Source organism: Vulpes lagopus, chromosome 16, assembly GCF_018345385.1.
Source record: "Vulpes lagopus strain Blue_001 chromosome 16, ASM1834538v1, whole genome shotgun sequence".
NCBI classification, from domain to species: Eukaryota; Metazoa; Chordata; class Mammalia; order Carnivora; family Canidae; genus Vulpes; species Vulpes lagopus.
Genome location: NC_054839.1, coordinates 45,320,282 through 45,338,160, shown reverse-complemented (window position 1 = coordinate 45,338,160; position 17,879 = coordinate 45,320,282). Strand labels below are relative to the sequence as shown.

General features: G+C 34.4%; 1 protein-coding gene across 8 annotated transcripts in view; it reads left to right on the top strand.

Annotated features, from left to right (window-relative positions):
* Nucleotides 1-17,879, top strand: part of TDRD3 (tudor domain containing 3) — a 162,108-nt gene that overhangs the window by 91,071 nt on the left and 53,158 nt on the right. For all 8 annotated transcript variants that reach the window (XM_041730866.1, XM_041730862.1, XM_041730860.1 and 5 more), the window contains 3 exons: nt 6,283-6,423; nt 8,301-8,457; nt 9,122-9,247. In XM_041730866.1, the coding sequence (XP_041586800.1) occupies nt 6,283-6,423; nt 8,301-8,457; nt 9,122-9,247 (424 nt within the window). The remainder of the gene's footprint in view (nt 1-6,282; nt 6,424-8,300; nt 8,458-9,121; nt 9,248-17,879) is intronic.

The window sequence follows — 17,879 nt, the reverse complement described above, 5'->3', positions numbered from 1 at the left end:
GTTTTGTTAGTTGGGCTAAATGCCACTTCTGAGGAGTGCAGGTAAAAATCAGAGGATAAATCAATGGTTCAAGGATTAACATTTTTGTTAGTTTTCATTCTTCATCCTACTAAATAAAAAATAATTTTTTCTTTGGATCATATGTATTTATATATACATGTAATCCATCATGTTCTATTACCAGCCAAATGGTTTTCTTTTCATTATTTAAGCTCTCCTGCTTATTTGAAATAGGTGTTTTTTCAAGTTATTTATTGATTTTAGACTTTGATAAGAAATTTTAGTTCATTGATTAGTTGCTTAGACAGACTTTTCTTAATCAGTGAGATTGAAATACTTTCCTTTATTCATTAGAAGCTTAGCTAGCAACTACTTTCCTATTTAAATTTGAAGTATAAGTAAGAGACTTATTGCATTTTGATTGTTCTTCCTATTATCAATCTAATGTAGGGCCCAAGAGCACAAGTTCTGGAATCAGACATCCTGGAAGCATATCCTGCTGACAACTTTGCGTTGTTTACTTAGTGTTTTATGCTTTATTTTTCTTCATTTATGAAAGGGGATAATAATGGTACCCACTTCATATGGTTGCTGTGAGAATTAAATCAATAATCTTTAAAACATTTAGAACCCTGTATGACACAGATCAAATCTTCCTTCAACTAAGAGCACTCAATAAATGTAACTATTGGTATTCTTTAGTATTTCCTATGTTCTAAGGTACATTTTTAAAAAATAATTTTTAATGTTTTTGAAATTAATATATTTTGCATAGTTCACATAAAATATATTTCTTCTTTCCCAAAAAGCTATTAAAGTTATGAAGTTTAAAAAGAGTATATTGAGTATATGTCAATTCCTTAATGATTATAGGAAAGTGGTTCCTTTGATGTACATTTTTCTCACACAAACTTTCCTCCCAAAATTTTGTTTGATGTGGTTATAGCTATTTGCTAGAATATTGTTATATTGTAATATGCTTCATTTTTTAAAGTCATAATTGATCACATTGTATTTTACATAATATTTGATAAGTAAAGAATCCTAGTTTTCTGAAGAAGCTTAAAACTTCCCAATTTATATATGAGGGAACTGATGTTGGTTCGAAACTAACTGAACTTGCCTAGTGTTACTCAGTGGCAAATCTAGGACTAAACTTATATGCATTATAGTAGATTATCCCTGTATCTATGTAGATTATCCCTGTATCTATATGTTTCTCTATAGAGATAAGTACACCTACATACACACACACACAGATATTTATGTATTTATGTATTTATTTATAGATTTTATTAATTTATTCATGAGGGATACAGAGAGAGAGAGACACAGACACAGGCAAAAGGAGAAGCAGGCTCCATGCAGGGAGCCCGATGCGGGACTCGATCCCGGGAGTCTAGGCCCACACCCTGGGCTGACGGCGGCACTAAACCGCTGAGCCACGCAGGCTGCCCAGTTTTATATTTAATCTAAATGTCTGAACAGCCAAATCATATAACACTGTAATTATACTGAAGAGATGTTTTATGATTATCCATATAAACAATATGAATTTAGTAGAGTCTACATGATCAAGCCATGATTTTTGTTTATTTTTTTCCTTTATTCAGCAAATATCTTTTGAAAATCTATATGCTAGGAAGTGTGGATTTTTTTATTTTTTATTTTTGAGAGAGAGAGTGAGTGTGAAGGGGCAGGGAGGGGCAGAGGGAGAGAGAGAATTTTAAGCAGGCTCCACACCCCATGCAGAGCCCAACACAGGACTCTATCTCATGACCCTGAGATCATGAATTGAGCCAAAATCAAGAGTTGGATGCTTAACCAACTGAGCCACTCAGGACCCTCCTAGGAAGTGTTTTAAATGCTTAGGTTAAATCAGTGAACAAAAAGATGAAAGACCTCTGCCCTTATCAATCTTATATTTTAGTAAAGGAGACAGACTGTTAGCACACTAAGTTATGTGGTAGGTTAGATGTTGGTAAGTGCTATTAGAAGAAAAAATGTAGAGTAGGTTGGAGAGTTGGGAATGCCAGTTGGGGATGGGGTGCATTTTTAAATAGGATGGTCAAGATACAGGTATCTCCCCCAAAATTCATTACAACTCTATAGAAAATAGGACTTAGAAATGCTGTACTGTTAGACAAAATTAAGTCCTTTCTTTGCATTAAAAATCAAAATAAAAACTCTGGAATGTAACTAATTAACAAAGTTTTTTCTCATAACTTATGTTTCTTTTATACTTAATATGCCCAAAGACTTTGGCAAAATTCATCTATTGATTATTCCTATAGAATATGTTTTAAGAAGCCCATGTAGACATACTGGATTTATACTTAGAAATTCCCCACTTCCTGCGCAGTATCTGTTTCTGTCTTTCCAAATGATAAAGTGAAAATAGTTTACCTTTAGCAGTGTTACTAATAATAAAGTTTGTTTTTTTTAGAGGTTATGCTTTATACTCAGAAGATAGTGTTGGTGACTAGATTAGAATGTACAGATGGGTTGTGTAGGTCCAAGTAATACGTATAGATAAGTATACATGGTTCAATATTTGGATCTGTGTATTTGATTTTGTACTTTAAATGTGACAAATAAACCTTTTGGGAGAAAATAAATAAATAGGATGGTCAGAAATTGACTATTCTTTTAAATTTTGTGTAGTTTACATCCTAGTAAGGACACTAAGTAATATAAACATGCTAAATAAGTAAGTTGCAGATTTCAGTTTTAAATATTGTAATTTGATTAGGTCTCAGGATGATGAGATTTGAGCCAAGACTTGAAGGAGGTAAGAGAATTAGCTATATGGTTATGTGAGAAGAAAAAGCCTTTGCAAAGGTTCAACAGCAGGAGTATATGTTCAAGAAATAGGAAAGTAGTAAGTGGAAGCAGAGAGAACAAAGGGACAAGAAGTAGAATATAAAGTCAAGAGTGATAATGGAGGTTGGAGGCCAGTGTATGTAGGGCTCTGTAAGCCATGTTAAAAACACTGACCTTTATTGAGAGAGAAATGAGAGTCTTTAAAGGGTTTTCAGCACAGCAGTAACATCAACTTTAAAAGGCTAATTCTGGCTGCTAGGTTCAGAGTATATTTTAGAGCAGAAAATTGAGTCAGATGAGCTAGAAAATTGTTAAAGTAAGCCGAGGAGGGAAAAATAATGGTATCTTGGATAAAGATGGCACCTGTCTAAGTGGTGCCAAGTAGTTAGATTCTGGAATTTTCAAAGTAGAGCTGTCACCATTTCTGAGATACCAAATGTGGTACATGCGAAGAGGTGTCATGAATGATTCCAAGGGTTTTGCCCTGAGAAGTTGGCAGGTTAGAGTTGCTCATTTTGAATTGGGGAAGACTATAGTGGAATGGATTTGAGAGTAAAGATTTGATATTCTGTTTTGAACATATTAATGTTGAAGTGTGCCTGTTAGGCATCCATGTGGCTTCATAGGCAGTGAGACAGAAGAATGTAATTTAAAAAGTGAGCTTTGGAGGAGATACACATTTGGAAGTAGTAGATATATGAATGCCCTTTGAAAATCATAAAGCTAAATGAGATCACCAAATGAGTGCTGAAGAGAATAAAAGGGGGCAACAAATGAACCCTGTTGTACTAGAGTTTGGATGAAAGAGGTTGAACCAGACAAGGTGCAACCAGGAAGTTAGTGTCAAAACAAAAGAATGCAGAAATTGCATCATGGAGGAAGGAGTATTGTACTTGTCAAAAGCTGCTGAAAGATCATGTAAGATGTGGTCTGAGACATAATGTAGAGTTGGGGAATTCATTTCCTTTAGATTCCTCTAGATATTCTTGTGGATGGTAAAATATACAGTGTTAAGAGAAAGTAAGTATGCAGATATCAGTGGGTGGGTTGATGTGGTGAAAATCTATGCAAGTTCTGTAATGATTATTTCAGCTTTTTTCAGTGAGGAAGTCAGCAAGGTCAACGGTGACATGGAGAAGATGTTGGAGGTTTGAGGAGTAAGAGGAATATGTAAAACAGTGGTCTAGAAGACTGGAAGGGTGGATGGGGTAAGGAAATAAAGTGAGGTTGCTATGGAGCATTAGGGACCCACTTGAGTTTCTTGGTCATGATGATTTCACCAGTAAATTATACAGTACGGACAAGATGGTGTCACTCATAAAGGACACCATTTACTTTATGGGTAATGTTTAAGTTGTGTTGTTTCTAGATATTTATGTTTAGTGAGTGGCAACTTTTAAAACAGTGAAAAGCAATTCTGAAAATTTATTTATCTTATTGTTTAATCCATAAAAATGGAAAGAAAATAAGAAAGAAAAGCATCCAGAAGATGGGACTGTTTTACTAGTACCAAAAGAAAAAGTACTTTTGGAGTTATGGAATTTAAATTCCAAAAATATATTTAATTTGGAACACATCAGTGTCCAGAGTTCCCAGGTAATTATGTTTTAATATATTCAGCGAAACAGTTAATGTTGCCATGGGTTCTGAGTGTTTACCATGTGCCAGTTACTAAATTGATCACTTTGTATTATTGATGTCATTTCATTCTTACAACATCCCAATGAAGAAGGTTTTCTCATCCCTGTTTTAAGAATGAGAAAGCTGTCTTACAGGAGATGGAAGTAACTTGCTGAAGGCAGGAACTAGTAAGTGGCTGAGCAAAGATTTAGTCCCAGTCTTGTCAAGTTCCAAAGCCTATGTTCTTAACTATACTCCACTATATCCCAGTCTAATAAACTTTATGTCACAATAATATGAACTCCCATTTTTCTTTATGGTTTTATAAGTGATGACTGTCAAGACATTCCAAATCTATTGCATAAACCAAAAATTGAATGAATCTAATAATGCAACTTTGGTCTTTGAAGATGTTTTAATTTTGATTTAAATAAAATATAAATATTGTGGTGTATCAACTACCTAATCAATATTTAATGTATTGTCTGGTTAACGCTTATATCATTTTTCTATTTCTTTATATTTTCATCTGATTCAAAATAATTTCCCAGTGTTATATAAATTTATATCTAGAATGTTTTCTTACTGTCATAATTTCAAAACACATGTAAAACTATTATTATCACTAATAAAAAAGCAAGTCTTGACTTCTTTCTCTTTTATTACATCTACTAGAACTATAAGGATATTGCATAACCAGGTGTTTAATTTGATATTGTACAAGTAACAGCAGTGGGTTGCTTTTCAGTCATGAATTTATATCTTTCCAAACTAACATTTTTACATTCTAGTCCTTCCACAGTAGTTTTAATAAAAGTAAGATCAAATCAGATTTTCAAATGTGATTAAACATAACTATTCAAATAAATCAGGCAAAATAAGAAACACAGACTTTAAAGTTTTTATATGTAGTTGGTAAGATAGCATATTAAATAATTAAGGTAAATAATAAGTTAGTAAGGAGCATTTTAATCTAGTGTTAAAATTAATATGATTTGTTTACTTTTTAAGATCATACAATCAGGAGCATCCCGGGATGCCTGAGTAGCTCAGTGGTTGAGCGGCTGCATTCAACTCAGTGCATGATCCCAGGGCCCTGGGATCCAGTTCCACATTGGGTTCCCCGCAGGGAACCTGCTTCTCCCTCTGCCTATGTCTCTGCCTCTCTCTCTGTGTCTCTCATGAATAAATAAATGAAATCTTGAAGAAAAAATCAGGAGAACCTGGGTGGCTCAGTTGATTAAGCACCTGACTTTGGCTCAGGTCATGATTTCAGGATCCTGGGAGGAGCCCTAATTCCAGCTTCCTGCTAGCGGAGCTTCTGCTTGTCTCTCTGCCCCTCCCACTCCTGGTGACTTGCTTTCACAGTTTCTCTCTCTCTCTGTTTCATAAATGAATGAATGAATGAATGAATGAATAAATATTTTTTAAACCTTATTACTGGATCATGAGCATAATGTAATCAATTCCTAGACATGTTTAGTACCTGCTAAAGGTAGACCTGCTTTATAGCTGGTTATATAACCCAGGTCTCATCATATCAGTAAAGTATGGTATACTAGAATTATTTTAACACCTGATCCATGATACTGGTACTATTTTATTTTCTTCTATATTGTTGTCTGTTTAAGTTTATTTTGATGATTAAAAAGAAGAGATTATGGCCAGTAGATATTTGTTTAAAAATAATTAGTTAATATTCAATTCTTCTCATGTAAAACATAATTAAGATGCTTTTTGGTGCTTCAGTTTTACTAGGTGTTTTAGTTGTAGATTAGTCTTGAGAACTATTTTTCAATGTTATTTACTTGCATCTCTTTGTCTTTCCCTTATCAAAAGACCAAGACATTTGGAGGAGGTGGTGGTGGTGCTAGAAGTAATCTCAACATGAGTGCTGCTGGTAACCGAAATAGAGAAATTTTACAAAAAGAAAAGTCAGCCAAATCTGAGGGGAAACACGAAGGTGTCTATAGAGAACTGGTAAGGGTAAAGAATCAACCACAAAATTAATGTGTTCTTCCTTGCCTTGCTGATTTTTGTGTTTTCTCATAACCACCACTGACTTTGTTCAGTGTATTATGGATAGATTTTACAATTTTCAGAAGGCTTTTAATAAGGATTATAATTAATTTATGGAAAATCTAAATTATTTGAAAGATAATATACTTAAATCTTCCATTTTTCTTAAATTTCTAATGTCCAAATAATGTCTTTTGGAATAGATTGATAAAAAGCCACCAAATTAGAGAATATTTCATAGTGATTATATTCTATAAGATGATGCATCAGGAACATCCTTTCCCTCCCCTTCCCCACATCTTTCTCAAATTTTGTCAGAAGTGATTTTGCTTCACTCTTTGGGAAAAATATATTAGAATGAGTACATGTATATTATGGTCTCATTTGCAAAATATACCTTGATTTTTTTATTTTTATTTTTTTTTTTTATTTATGATAGTCATACAGAGAGAAAGAGAGAGAGGCAGAGACACAGGCAGAGGGAGAAGCAGGCTCCATGCACCGGGAGCCTGATGTGGGATTCGATCCCGGGTCTCCAGGATCGCGCCCTGGGCCAAAGGCAGGCGCCAAACCGCTGCGCCACCCAGGGATCCCTATACCTTGATTTTTAAGATAAATGGTGGGAGTCAAATTATTTTTGCTATGCTGCAGTGTCCTCAGATATAGTGAAATGACAAGACTTCATTTTTCTCTGCCTTTAGAGGTTAAATGACTTTAGATGATTTTATTATTATTATTTCACATAACTAGAAATTCAGAAGTAGGTGGTTACAAAGACTGATAAATTCAGTAGTTTAACAATGTTGGAGCTCTGGTGGGCATCTCTATGATTTTTTTGGCTTTCTTCTCAGGGTTACAGGATTCTCTGTGTGTTAAATCTTCACACAAAAAGTTCAAAGGCAGGAAGGAAAGAGTATAGGCCATTTTATCAGATAAGAAAATATTTTCTGAAATGTCCAGAAAATTCCATTTATGTCTTATCATCTAGAGCTAAGTCACATGTCCACTTCTAAATCAGTCATTGGCCAGGGAGAATGGGTTTATAACTATGGGCCAGGCTGTGTCTCCCTTGAACATATGACCATTTCATTCTTTTAAAAAAAGTCAATTTTCAGGTTAAAGTAGATATAGTGAGCTGCAAAAAATATGGTCCTTAACTAAAGCCTTTAAATTTCAGTAAATTGAGAATACTTTTCTGAGGATATCTTGCTATGGAACATCAGAGCCCAGCAGTTTGGGGTTGTGGTAAGGATTAAACACATGAAGGGAGTGACATCACAAAGATGATGGAGTAGAGAGCTCCAGGAATTGATCCCACTGAGGATATAGAAGTATAGAAATATCAATCAAGGAAAATTTTCATTATATAGTTTTCACTTAATTATTTTCAGAAGCTTTATTCTGACACATTTTCCTCCTTTCCTTTCCTTTCCTTTCCTTTCCTTTCCTTTCCTTTCCTTTCCTTTCCTTTCCTTTCCTTTCCTTTCCTTTCCGCCTGCCTCCCTCTCTCCCTCCTTCCCTCCCTTCTTTTTTTCCTTCCTTCCTTCCTTCCTTCCTTCCTTCCTTCCTTCCTTCCTTCCTTCCTTCCTTCCTTCTTTCATGCATTTGTAATGGTAGTTGTGAAGTCAGAGAGTACTTGAGGCATAACCCCACATATCATATATATTTTTCCTTGACTGTTGGTATGAAAAAGCAGCAAGTGAATGTTGTATGTATGATATTTTTTCCATAAGCAAGAGATGTAATTTTTAGTTAAAAAACAGTATATAGTTTAAAACTTATACCTTGCTTATTTATGGCCATCAGCACAGTTTTGCTCTTAATTTCTTAATTTACAGGTTGATGAGAAGGCTCTGAAACACATAACAGAAATGGGCTTCAGTAAAGAAGCATCCAGGCAAGCTCTAATGGATAATGGCAACAACTTAGAAGCAGCACTGAATGTACTTCTTAACAGCAATAAACACAAACCTGTTACAGGACCACCTCTGAGAGGTAGAATTCATTAAGCAATGTGCCAGATAGTATTGTTTGCTTTTCAGGCTGGGGTTTTGTTGGGGGAGAGAAGCACCATAACTTCATTTATGTTTATGGTAAGTGGAAGGAGCCCAATTTTGGAACCACGGAGACTTTTTCAAGTTACTCCAAGTCTATTTGTCTTCATTTTATGTAAAGTAGGTCTAATAATACCTTATTTAACAGAGTTGATATAAGCAATAGAGAAAAACTGTTATAAAGTAAGTGGCTCTATTAATTATTTCTAGAACTTTGCCCCTTGTATAACTAGTTTACAAACTTTAAAATTAACAAGCACATGACTTTTACTTAATGTTATTCTTTAGTCATTCAAGCCTTAATCCTATGTTCTTTTAAAACATAAGTGGTTAAAGAAAAATTTTATAAAAATGAATTTTTTCTATTAAGAGATAATTTACATGAAGAAATTCAAATTTCTAAATAGATCGTTTAGAGAAATAAAGGTGTTGGTTAATATAATAATTTTAAAACTTTTTTATTTAAAAGATATAAAATACACAGAAAAATATGAAAAGAAAGAAATACAAAATCAAACTTAAGATGACCGATGATTATATTTTAGTGGGGTTTCTCCTTTTGTTTTTGCATGTACAATAACTATGTCATTTCTTCACTTCTTAAGGTAAAGGAAAAGGCAGGGGGAGAATAAGATCTGAAGAAGAGGAGGAACTGGGAAATGCAAGGCCATCAGCACCAAGCACATTATTTGATTTCTTGGAGTCTAAAATGGGGACATTGAGTGTGGAAGGTAGGCTAACTTAAAGTAGATTTCTTTTTAAAAGACCAAACTTGATTTGGAATTATTCAGAAAAAGAGTTTAATAAAGCAACTGATAATATGAACCTTTATCCTGGGTGTTAAAAAATTTTAGTTACAAATTTCTTGTTTGACAGAAACAGAACAGAATTTTAATTGTTACATTCTGAACATACTTAAAGGCAGTTTATTTTGCCCTTGAACTATGTGATGGATAATATCACCAAACTCTTTCCCCCAGCCTCACTAGATGATAGATTTAGCTATGAAAACAGATTGTTATGTTGGAGAAGTTATTATTATATAATCTAATATGAAATTTTGACTGTGAAATTGTTCTCTCTCTTCTTTCTCCACATATTACATATTATATGAAAATATTCACATGAGTCAGTATGCTCTCACAATATGATGTATTCCTTAACATGATATATTTTAGTGATTAACGTAAATACTGAAAAGATAAATAAGTATGTGAAATGTATGTCTTTTTTCTAAGTATGGGATATAGTAAATATTTTCTAAAATAGTATGTTTTTAAAATATGATTCCAGGGGCACCTGGGTGGCTCAGTGGGTTAAGCATCCAACTCTTAATTTCAGCTCAGGTCATCATCTCAGGGTTATGAGATTAAGCCCCACAGTGGGCTCTGTGCTAGGTATGGAGCCTGCTTCAGATCGTCTGTCTCCCTCACTGTCCCTTTTTGAACCCCCCCTAAAATAAATTAAATTAAATTAAATATAATTCTAAAAAGTTAGGGAAATACACTTTTAAATTCAGTTTTCTCTTTCAGATATATTTTTAAGTAAATGAAAGCTTGGAGATAAAATTCTTTGATAAATTTGAAGTTTCCAGATTTCATGAAAATGGAAGTTCATTGCTAGATTATATAGAAAAGGCAGTGTATTTTGAGAAACCTGTTTGATGTAGACGAGATCTGTAAGTAGACACATGCAACAGCAATATTTTCTTGGTTGTAAAGCATAATGTATTGGTCTTCCATTACTGTTTAATAAATTACCACAAAGCCAGTGGCTTAAAACACTGCAAATTTATTCTTTCATAGTTTCTGTGGGTCTGGAATCAAGGCAAACTTAGTTGGGGCATTTGCTCAACATCTCATATCCTGAAATCAAGATTTCATTTGGGGCTATGATTTTGGTTGGGGCTATGATTTTGGCTGAGGCTTGAAGTCCTCTCTTATACTCACTGGTTGTTAACAAAATTTAGTTGCCTTGTAGATAAGGCTAAAGTCCCCATTTTCTTGCTTGTTGTTGCCTGGGTAGTGCTTTCAGCTCCTGGAAGTTCTCAGGTTCTGCCACCTGACTCCCTCCATTGGCAGTTCACATGTTTCTTTGCTTCTATAAAGCCAGTAAGAAAATCTCTACTGCTTCTTCAAATCTCTGACTTCTTGATATTTTTGTTTCAACTTCCTTTATACTCTCCCAATCAGAACTTATGTGATTTTCTTTTATCTTTCTGTCTCTGTACATTTGCTTTTGACTCCTACAGTGTCTCCCAAATCATAATGAGATTGAGACTGAGAATAGCAATTTTATGGTGACCCATGTACCTTATAATGCTCCAGTTCTTACAGAACATATTCTATACCAACAAAACGAAATAATAGCATTCCATTTGGAAAAAGGTATCAAAGTTAAGATACATGACATAAATACTACACTTAAAAACTAACTCAATGTTAGAGAGATATGCTTCTGAGGAGACAGAAATTCATGAGCACATATGGCCATACAGGGCATTGTTTTAGTAAATGTGTTTTACTTATGTCACTTATTAATATGATACAGAATCTGCTAGCATGTGAGAAAAATATGGACACTGTATAATATATATATATAATATTCTAGATCCTTGGTTTTTACAGGGCATATAATCTGTGACCTTCATAAATTCTAAATTCAAGAAATTAGATATTTCTAACATTTGTACAGTACAGCCTCTTAAATTGATCTCAAATCACATTTCTGCAATCATCCTAACACCACAAATTATCCCTCCAACTTATATTAGTTTTCTTTCTTTCTTTCTTTCTTTTTTTTTTTTTAAGAGAAAGAGCATAAGCAGGAGAAGAGCGGCAGAGAAAGAGGGAGAATCTTAGGCAGGCTTCACACCCAGCGCAGAGCCCAGTGCAGGGCTCTGTCTCATGACCCTGATATCATGACCTGAGTGGAAATCGAGTCAGATACTTAATGGACTGAGCGCCCCAGGAGCCCCATATATTGTTTTCTGTCATACTTAGTGTCCACTATTTTCAGAGAAGCAAAATTTTCCTTCTTTCCTAGAAGTACTGGGAGGGAAGGCCAGCTGAAAACGATGGGAGATGAGCAGAATGCTTCGTAGAGGAGGTGGCACTTTAGACAAGTCCATGGAGCAACGTTACATTAAGACAGTCCAAGTAGGGGGAGCTCTGGGTGTCCAGGCTTGGAGGCAGCACACCACCAGTTCCCTGTCTTTGAGACAGTGTGAGAGAGGTGGAGAGAAAGGATCAGGGATAGAAGTGGGAAGCTGGGGACAGATAAAGAGGATTGTGTACTAAGGAATTTTTATTTTCGCTAAGTGGCATTGCAAAGCCATGAAAGGGTTCTTGGCACAAGACCAATGAAGTTTCTTTGGTGCTTTTAGGAAAAACAATTTTTTTTCTCTGTCTACAAAGTGGAAAATGGGATTGAGACTGAAGCGAGACTTCATTCTATGGGTTACAAGGAATTCTTCATTCTATAAATGCATTTTATGTAGTATTTATTTGTAACGGGTCTATGGCTAGTGGTAGGGAGACATGATATAATAAAAGAGCTGTTTCTAAACATTTGGAGAAATACAGGGATCTTGTAGCTCTTGCCCCAAAGAAACTTACTGTCTAGTTTGTGAGATAGAAGAAATTACAAATTAAATGGACATTGAAATACTTACTAAAATGGATTTTATCATACACTTTAGTGTAAACAACACTGAAAAAAATATAAAGGCTTAGCAGAAGCAGTTTTGAACACAGCAATCAGACATGATCTATATTTCTACAGGCATACCGTGGAGACATTGCAGGTTCAGTTCAGACTGCCACAGTAAAGCTTATAGTGTAATAAAGTGAATAGCACAGTAAAGTGGGTCAAATAAATTTTTTGGCTTTTCAATGCATACGAAAGTTATGTTTACACCATACTATAGACTATTAAATGTACAATTGCATTATGTCTAAAATACAATGTATATATCTTGATTTAAAAATACTTTATTGCTGGGCAGTCTGGGTGGCTCAGCGGGATAGCGCCTGCCTTCAGCCCAGGGCGTGATCCTGGAGTCCCCGGATCAAGTCCCGCGTCGGGCTCCCTGCATGGAGCCTGCTTCTCCTTCTGCCTGTGTCTCTGTCTCTCTCTCTCTCTCTCTCTCTGTGTCTTTCATGAATAAATAAATAAAATCTTTAAAAAAAAAAAACTTTATTGCTAAAAAACGTTGTCATCTGAGCCTTTGGAAATTCATAATCGCTGATTATAGATCACCATAACAAATATAAAAATGGTAAATAAATTTGAAATATTGTAAGAATTACCAAAATGTGACATAGAGACATGAAATGAGCAAATGCTATTGGAAAGATGGTGCTAGTAGACTTGCTGGACAAAGGGTTGCTGCAAACCTCCAGTTTGTAAAAAAAAATATAATATCTATGAAGTACAATAAAATAATGTATGCCAGTAATCTGTAATAGTATTTAATCCTTTACTTCGAAGTTTTATTGCCAAAATAAAACCAACTAGTTATTTTGAATGGCTAGGAAATACTTGAATCAGGCAGACTTGAAAATACTATTTGGGCTAATATTTCATTGTTTTAAATGTGTGACCAAAAGCTGATTCTGTCAGGAGCAGTTCTTCAGGCCCTAAACTTTTTCTTTGCTGATGTTGACATCACTCGTAAAAGATTCATTTTAACACACATAACCACAAACATCTGAACAATAAATTGATAGGTGTATATACTGAAGATTACTGTGGTTGTAGATGTTCCTTATATTGTCCTGGCTCTGCCTTAATGTAATCAGTCCTGTTACAGTGAAGGTGACAGGATAGGTGTGAATGCTCACCTGTGGTGGCCCTCACTGTTATTCTTTCTCTTGTTAACCCACTCAGTGCTGCTGCAGTTTTCTTAGGTGAGCTGGGGTTCACAGGAAAGTGAATGGATGAGGCAGACTGAATTGTTTTTTGCCCATTTTATGATTTTATGTTTCTTCCTAAATTGGAAATAAAGCCTAAAATAACTTTTTACTTTCATAAAATTGGTCTTCTCTCAGAATTTGGTCATTGTTCTATAAATCTTGAGTTCTAAAAGTAAGTCTTCATTGATGGGAGAAACTGTTGGCCATTTTTCTGAGGAAAATTAAGGAGACTTTTCAGGATGGAGTCTCCATAATATTTAATGGTTAAATGCTTCATGGACAGCTCATGGAAAAAGTTAGGATCTTAATCATTTTAATGTTCATAGCATTGGTGTCATTATGTGGGTCTGTTACAGTCCCAGATTGATTATAAAGAAATCGTCATGATACATATATTTGGAGTTTTTAAATTTTTGTTTCTAGGTTAGTTGAATAACCAGATCTTTCTTGCTTCTATGTTTTGTTTTATATGAGCTGTCTTGGAATTTTCTTTAATTTTAGCACCTTAGAAATCATCTTTTAACTGAGTAAATGTAGGCCTGGATAGACTTGTTGTTATCATAATAGATTCTGTGTAATGTGTCAGGCTTCTTGGGGAAAAAAAATGTGTCCTTTAAGAATATACTTTTGACATATTTAAGGCAGGTTAGTAACACATTTACTTTCACATTATATCATATAATTTTCTCTAAAAGTGTGCTATCATTTCTTTATTCTAATTTTTTAAAACTTCTTTCAGAGGTCATTGATCATCACATGTACTCATCTTAAAGATTTTCTCTTAACATTACCTTTTTTGTTGTATCTTTAAATTGGAATCAAACATAATTCTAGTTGACATTTTTATCAGTATTCTGAAAAAAATGAGGTTGGATTATATTATGCTCTGACAGTAATCACTAATTAAAGTGTTTCTATGTGATATGTAATGACTTGATGTCAACTTGGGAAGACTTAATTGATCAGCTTCTGATAGGGGTGTGTTTCAAAACGCTTTTGTATATAGATTTTTCTTTTTGAATTTGGTTTTACAGACTAGCTGTTATAATTGGTGGTTAGATTATCAAGCCAACTTTCAAAAATACATTTTTGTTCCATCATATACTTTATCAATATATCACCTCAGTGATTCATAACTATCATTAAAACAATAGTATTTTAAATTTCAACTTGAGACAGAAAGAGTAGATTTGATTCTTTCTGTTATTATGGAAGATAGCTAGGTTGGACAGAGATGGGGTTAGGAATGCCTTGAGACAGTAACTTGACTGTTTTAACTTTCTATATCTAAATAAGAGCAGGATAACCTTAATTTGTTCTGAGTAAGGAACAAAAAGCATGAGAATATTGGACAGAGTAACTCTTATATTTATCTAACAGTCCCTTTTTTGTGTAGTTTATTCTGTAAATTATATGTTACCAGTTTTATTTCTTCATAGTTTGCCTCAGAATTTTAGAAAGCAGAATAAAGAATATAACCTAGTTAAAAAAAAAGGAACATAACCTAGTTATATGTAGAGTAAACACTTAGAAAAATATGAAATCAAATAGAGACATTTTTATGAAAAGGATATTAAATTAAGTAAATATAGGAACTAAGAATCATCCAACATTTATAAATGTTGGACATGGTCATAGGTGATCAAGCTTCCTCTTTCCAGGATCTAATCTTATCTTCTGCTTTCCAAAACTCTTTTGTTTCATGGTCATAGAGTTCTGTAATTCCTCAAGATGTGTGATTATCTGATTTTGCCTTTTTGGCTTGTTGGTGATAATTGAGAAGAGCACCTCTTACCTAGTTGTATCTGTGTCCCTTCTACTTTCAAACTTGCCAACTTGTTTTTTTTTCTTGTAGGGTTATATTGAAGGCAGTGACTCGGTTCAGCATCTGCCTTTGGTTCAGGTCATGATCTCAGGGTCCTAGGATCAAGCCCTGCAGAGGGCTCCCTGCTCAGTGGGGATCCTCCCTCCCACTCATGCTCTTACCATCTCTCTCTTTCATAAATAAATAAATAAATAAATAAATAAATAAATAAATAAAATCTTAAAAAAAAAGAAGAAGAAGTAATCAACACCTTTTCATACCGTATTCTCTTAAAGTATCAGCGTCCTTAGGTGGTCTGTTTCAAGACAATAGGCTACAGTTTAAATGCACAGTAAGGAGTTCCAACTTCCTGTTAGGGGATGAGACGTTCACTGCCCTGCACTCTTTCTTTGTAAACAAGTTTTTGAGATTCTATCACTTTTATCACCCTATTACCTGGAACCAACTTCTAAATTAGTTTGCTTTAAGATGCAAGCCACAGAAGTGGAAATAAGCAAAAAGGGATTTTTTTTTTTTGGCTCAATAACTAGAAAATTTGTCTCTGCATCCTGCTATTTTTGTATGTTGACAGAGTGTTTCCACATGGTAGCAATGACTGACCGAGGCAGCTCCAGGTGTAACATAAAGCCAACATATAATGATGTATAAAGATATGCAGGTAAAAAGACTCAGCTCTGCAAGTAAATTTGGGGGGGGGGGGCAAAGATAAATACCTTTCATCATGTAAATTATTGGTTAACCAAGCTCAAATGAGTTCTCCTAGGGATTTTGGCATTGCTGTTTGTGGAGTGGCTGGGACAGAAGCCCAGAGAGACTTTGAGAAATGAGCACTGTAGCTATTGGTGTCAAATCTCCATTCATAATATGAGATAAAAGGTAATAAAAAAAATATTTGTCAGAAACAAGGAAATGGTCCCCATATCTGGAAAGTCAGACCAAAAAAAAGGTCTTCTATCCCTTAGGAAAGCACAGGACATCTTAACTGATTTAATTAATTTCATCAAAGCATTCCTACCCAATCTCTGTCCAACCTAACTATCTTCCATAATAACAGAAAGAATCAAATTTTGAAAACTGAAGAAGAAGGGCCTGTAGGAGGGAAATGAGATATAATGATAATGGCTTAATTGGAAAGGCGGGAACCTAAGTCATGAAAAGAGAAAATGTATGTTTTAGGCCAGATGTTCTTGTGAAGAATTTCCTCAAGAAAAGATCTCCCAAGTATAGATCTTCCTTGACTTAAGATAGGTTTACATCCTGGTAAACCCATTGTAAGTCAAAATGTATTTAATACACCTCACCTACCAAATCTCATAACTTATCCTAGCCTAACTTAAATGTGCTCAGAACACTGACATTAGATTACAGTTGGACAAAATTGTCTAATACAAAGCTTATTCTAAAACAAAGGGTTGAATATTTCATGCAATCTATAGAATACTGAAATAAAAATATGCCAGAGTGCTGCATATGTAATGTCCTTTTATGAATGTAAATTTAGTGGTGATTTGAACTTAATGTATATAGAATATCATATGTGGATTTAGGGATAACTTTAGGAAAAATTTTAAAGGAAATATATAGAAAGTTGGTTAAAATCAGCTTACCATAAGTTTGAAATGCACTTTTTAAAGCATATCTTAGAAGGGTATTTTAAGAATAGAAAACCAGAATTGATGTTAATAAATGTCATGATCAGGTACCACAGAAAGTGTATTGTTTCCTGTTGTATAGATGTTAATTGATAAATCTAGGAAAAATTAAGTTCAAAATATAGGTAACAAAAGAAAAGGAAAATGGTCCATGATCTTATCACCATATTCTGGTTTTGTTTCTGTGTGAGATCATACTTACATAAAGCTGCTTTTTCTGTCCTAATAATAAAATACAACCATATTTCTGTGTGATTATATATTCCCGTCAGCATAATTTTTTTTTAAGATTTTATTTATTTATTCATGAGAAACACACAGAGAGAGAGAGAGAGGCAGAGACACAGGCAGAGGGAGAAGCAGGCTCCATGCAGGGAGCCCAATGTGGGACTTGATCCTGGGTCTCCAGGATCACATCCTGGGCTGTAGGCGGTGCTAACCCTTCAGCCACCTGGGGATCCCCCCCACCCCCCACCCCCCCATCCCCATCAGCATAATTTTTAATGGCTGCATAGTAATTTATTGTAGCTCCATTAATGTTGTTAGTTATGTAAAAGTTTCTAAACTTTGCTATAACAATAACCTTCCAAAAATATTTCAGTTGAATTATTTACATATCAATGGTTATTTTTTCAGGCAAATGTATGGAAATCAAATTATTTGGCATATATATTTTTAAGATTTGTTAACCAGGCTACAAAGTGTGATATATAATTAATTTGGGGGGGGGCTTAAATCTATAGAAGATAGATATAGCTTTTCTCAGGATACTAGAATACACGAGCCTCTTTTTCATTTTTGCCATTCTTCTGTTTTCCTCCTCCTCAATTAATGGTCCATTCATGTAAGCATTTATTGACCATAAAAATAAAATAATAGGTGCCATTATTGAACATCTGTTATATGGTAGGAACTGTTCTGGGTGCTTTGCATGTCATTTGTTTAATCATCTGCAAATGCAAAATATATA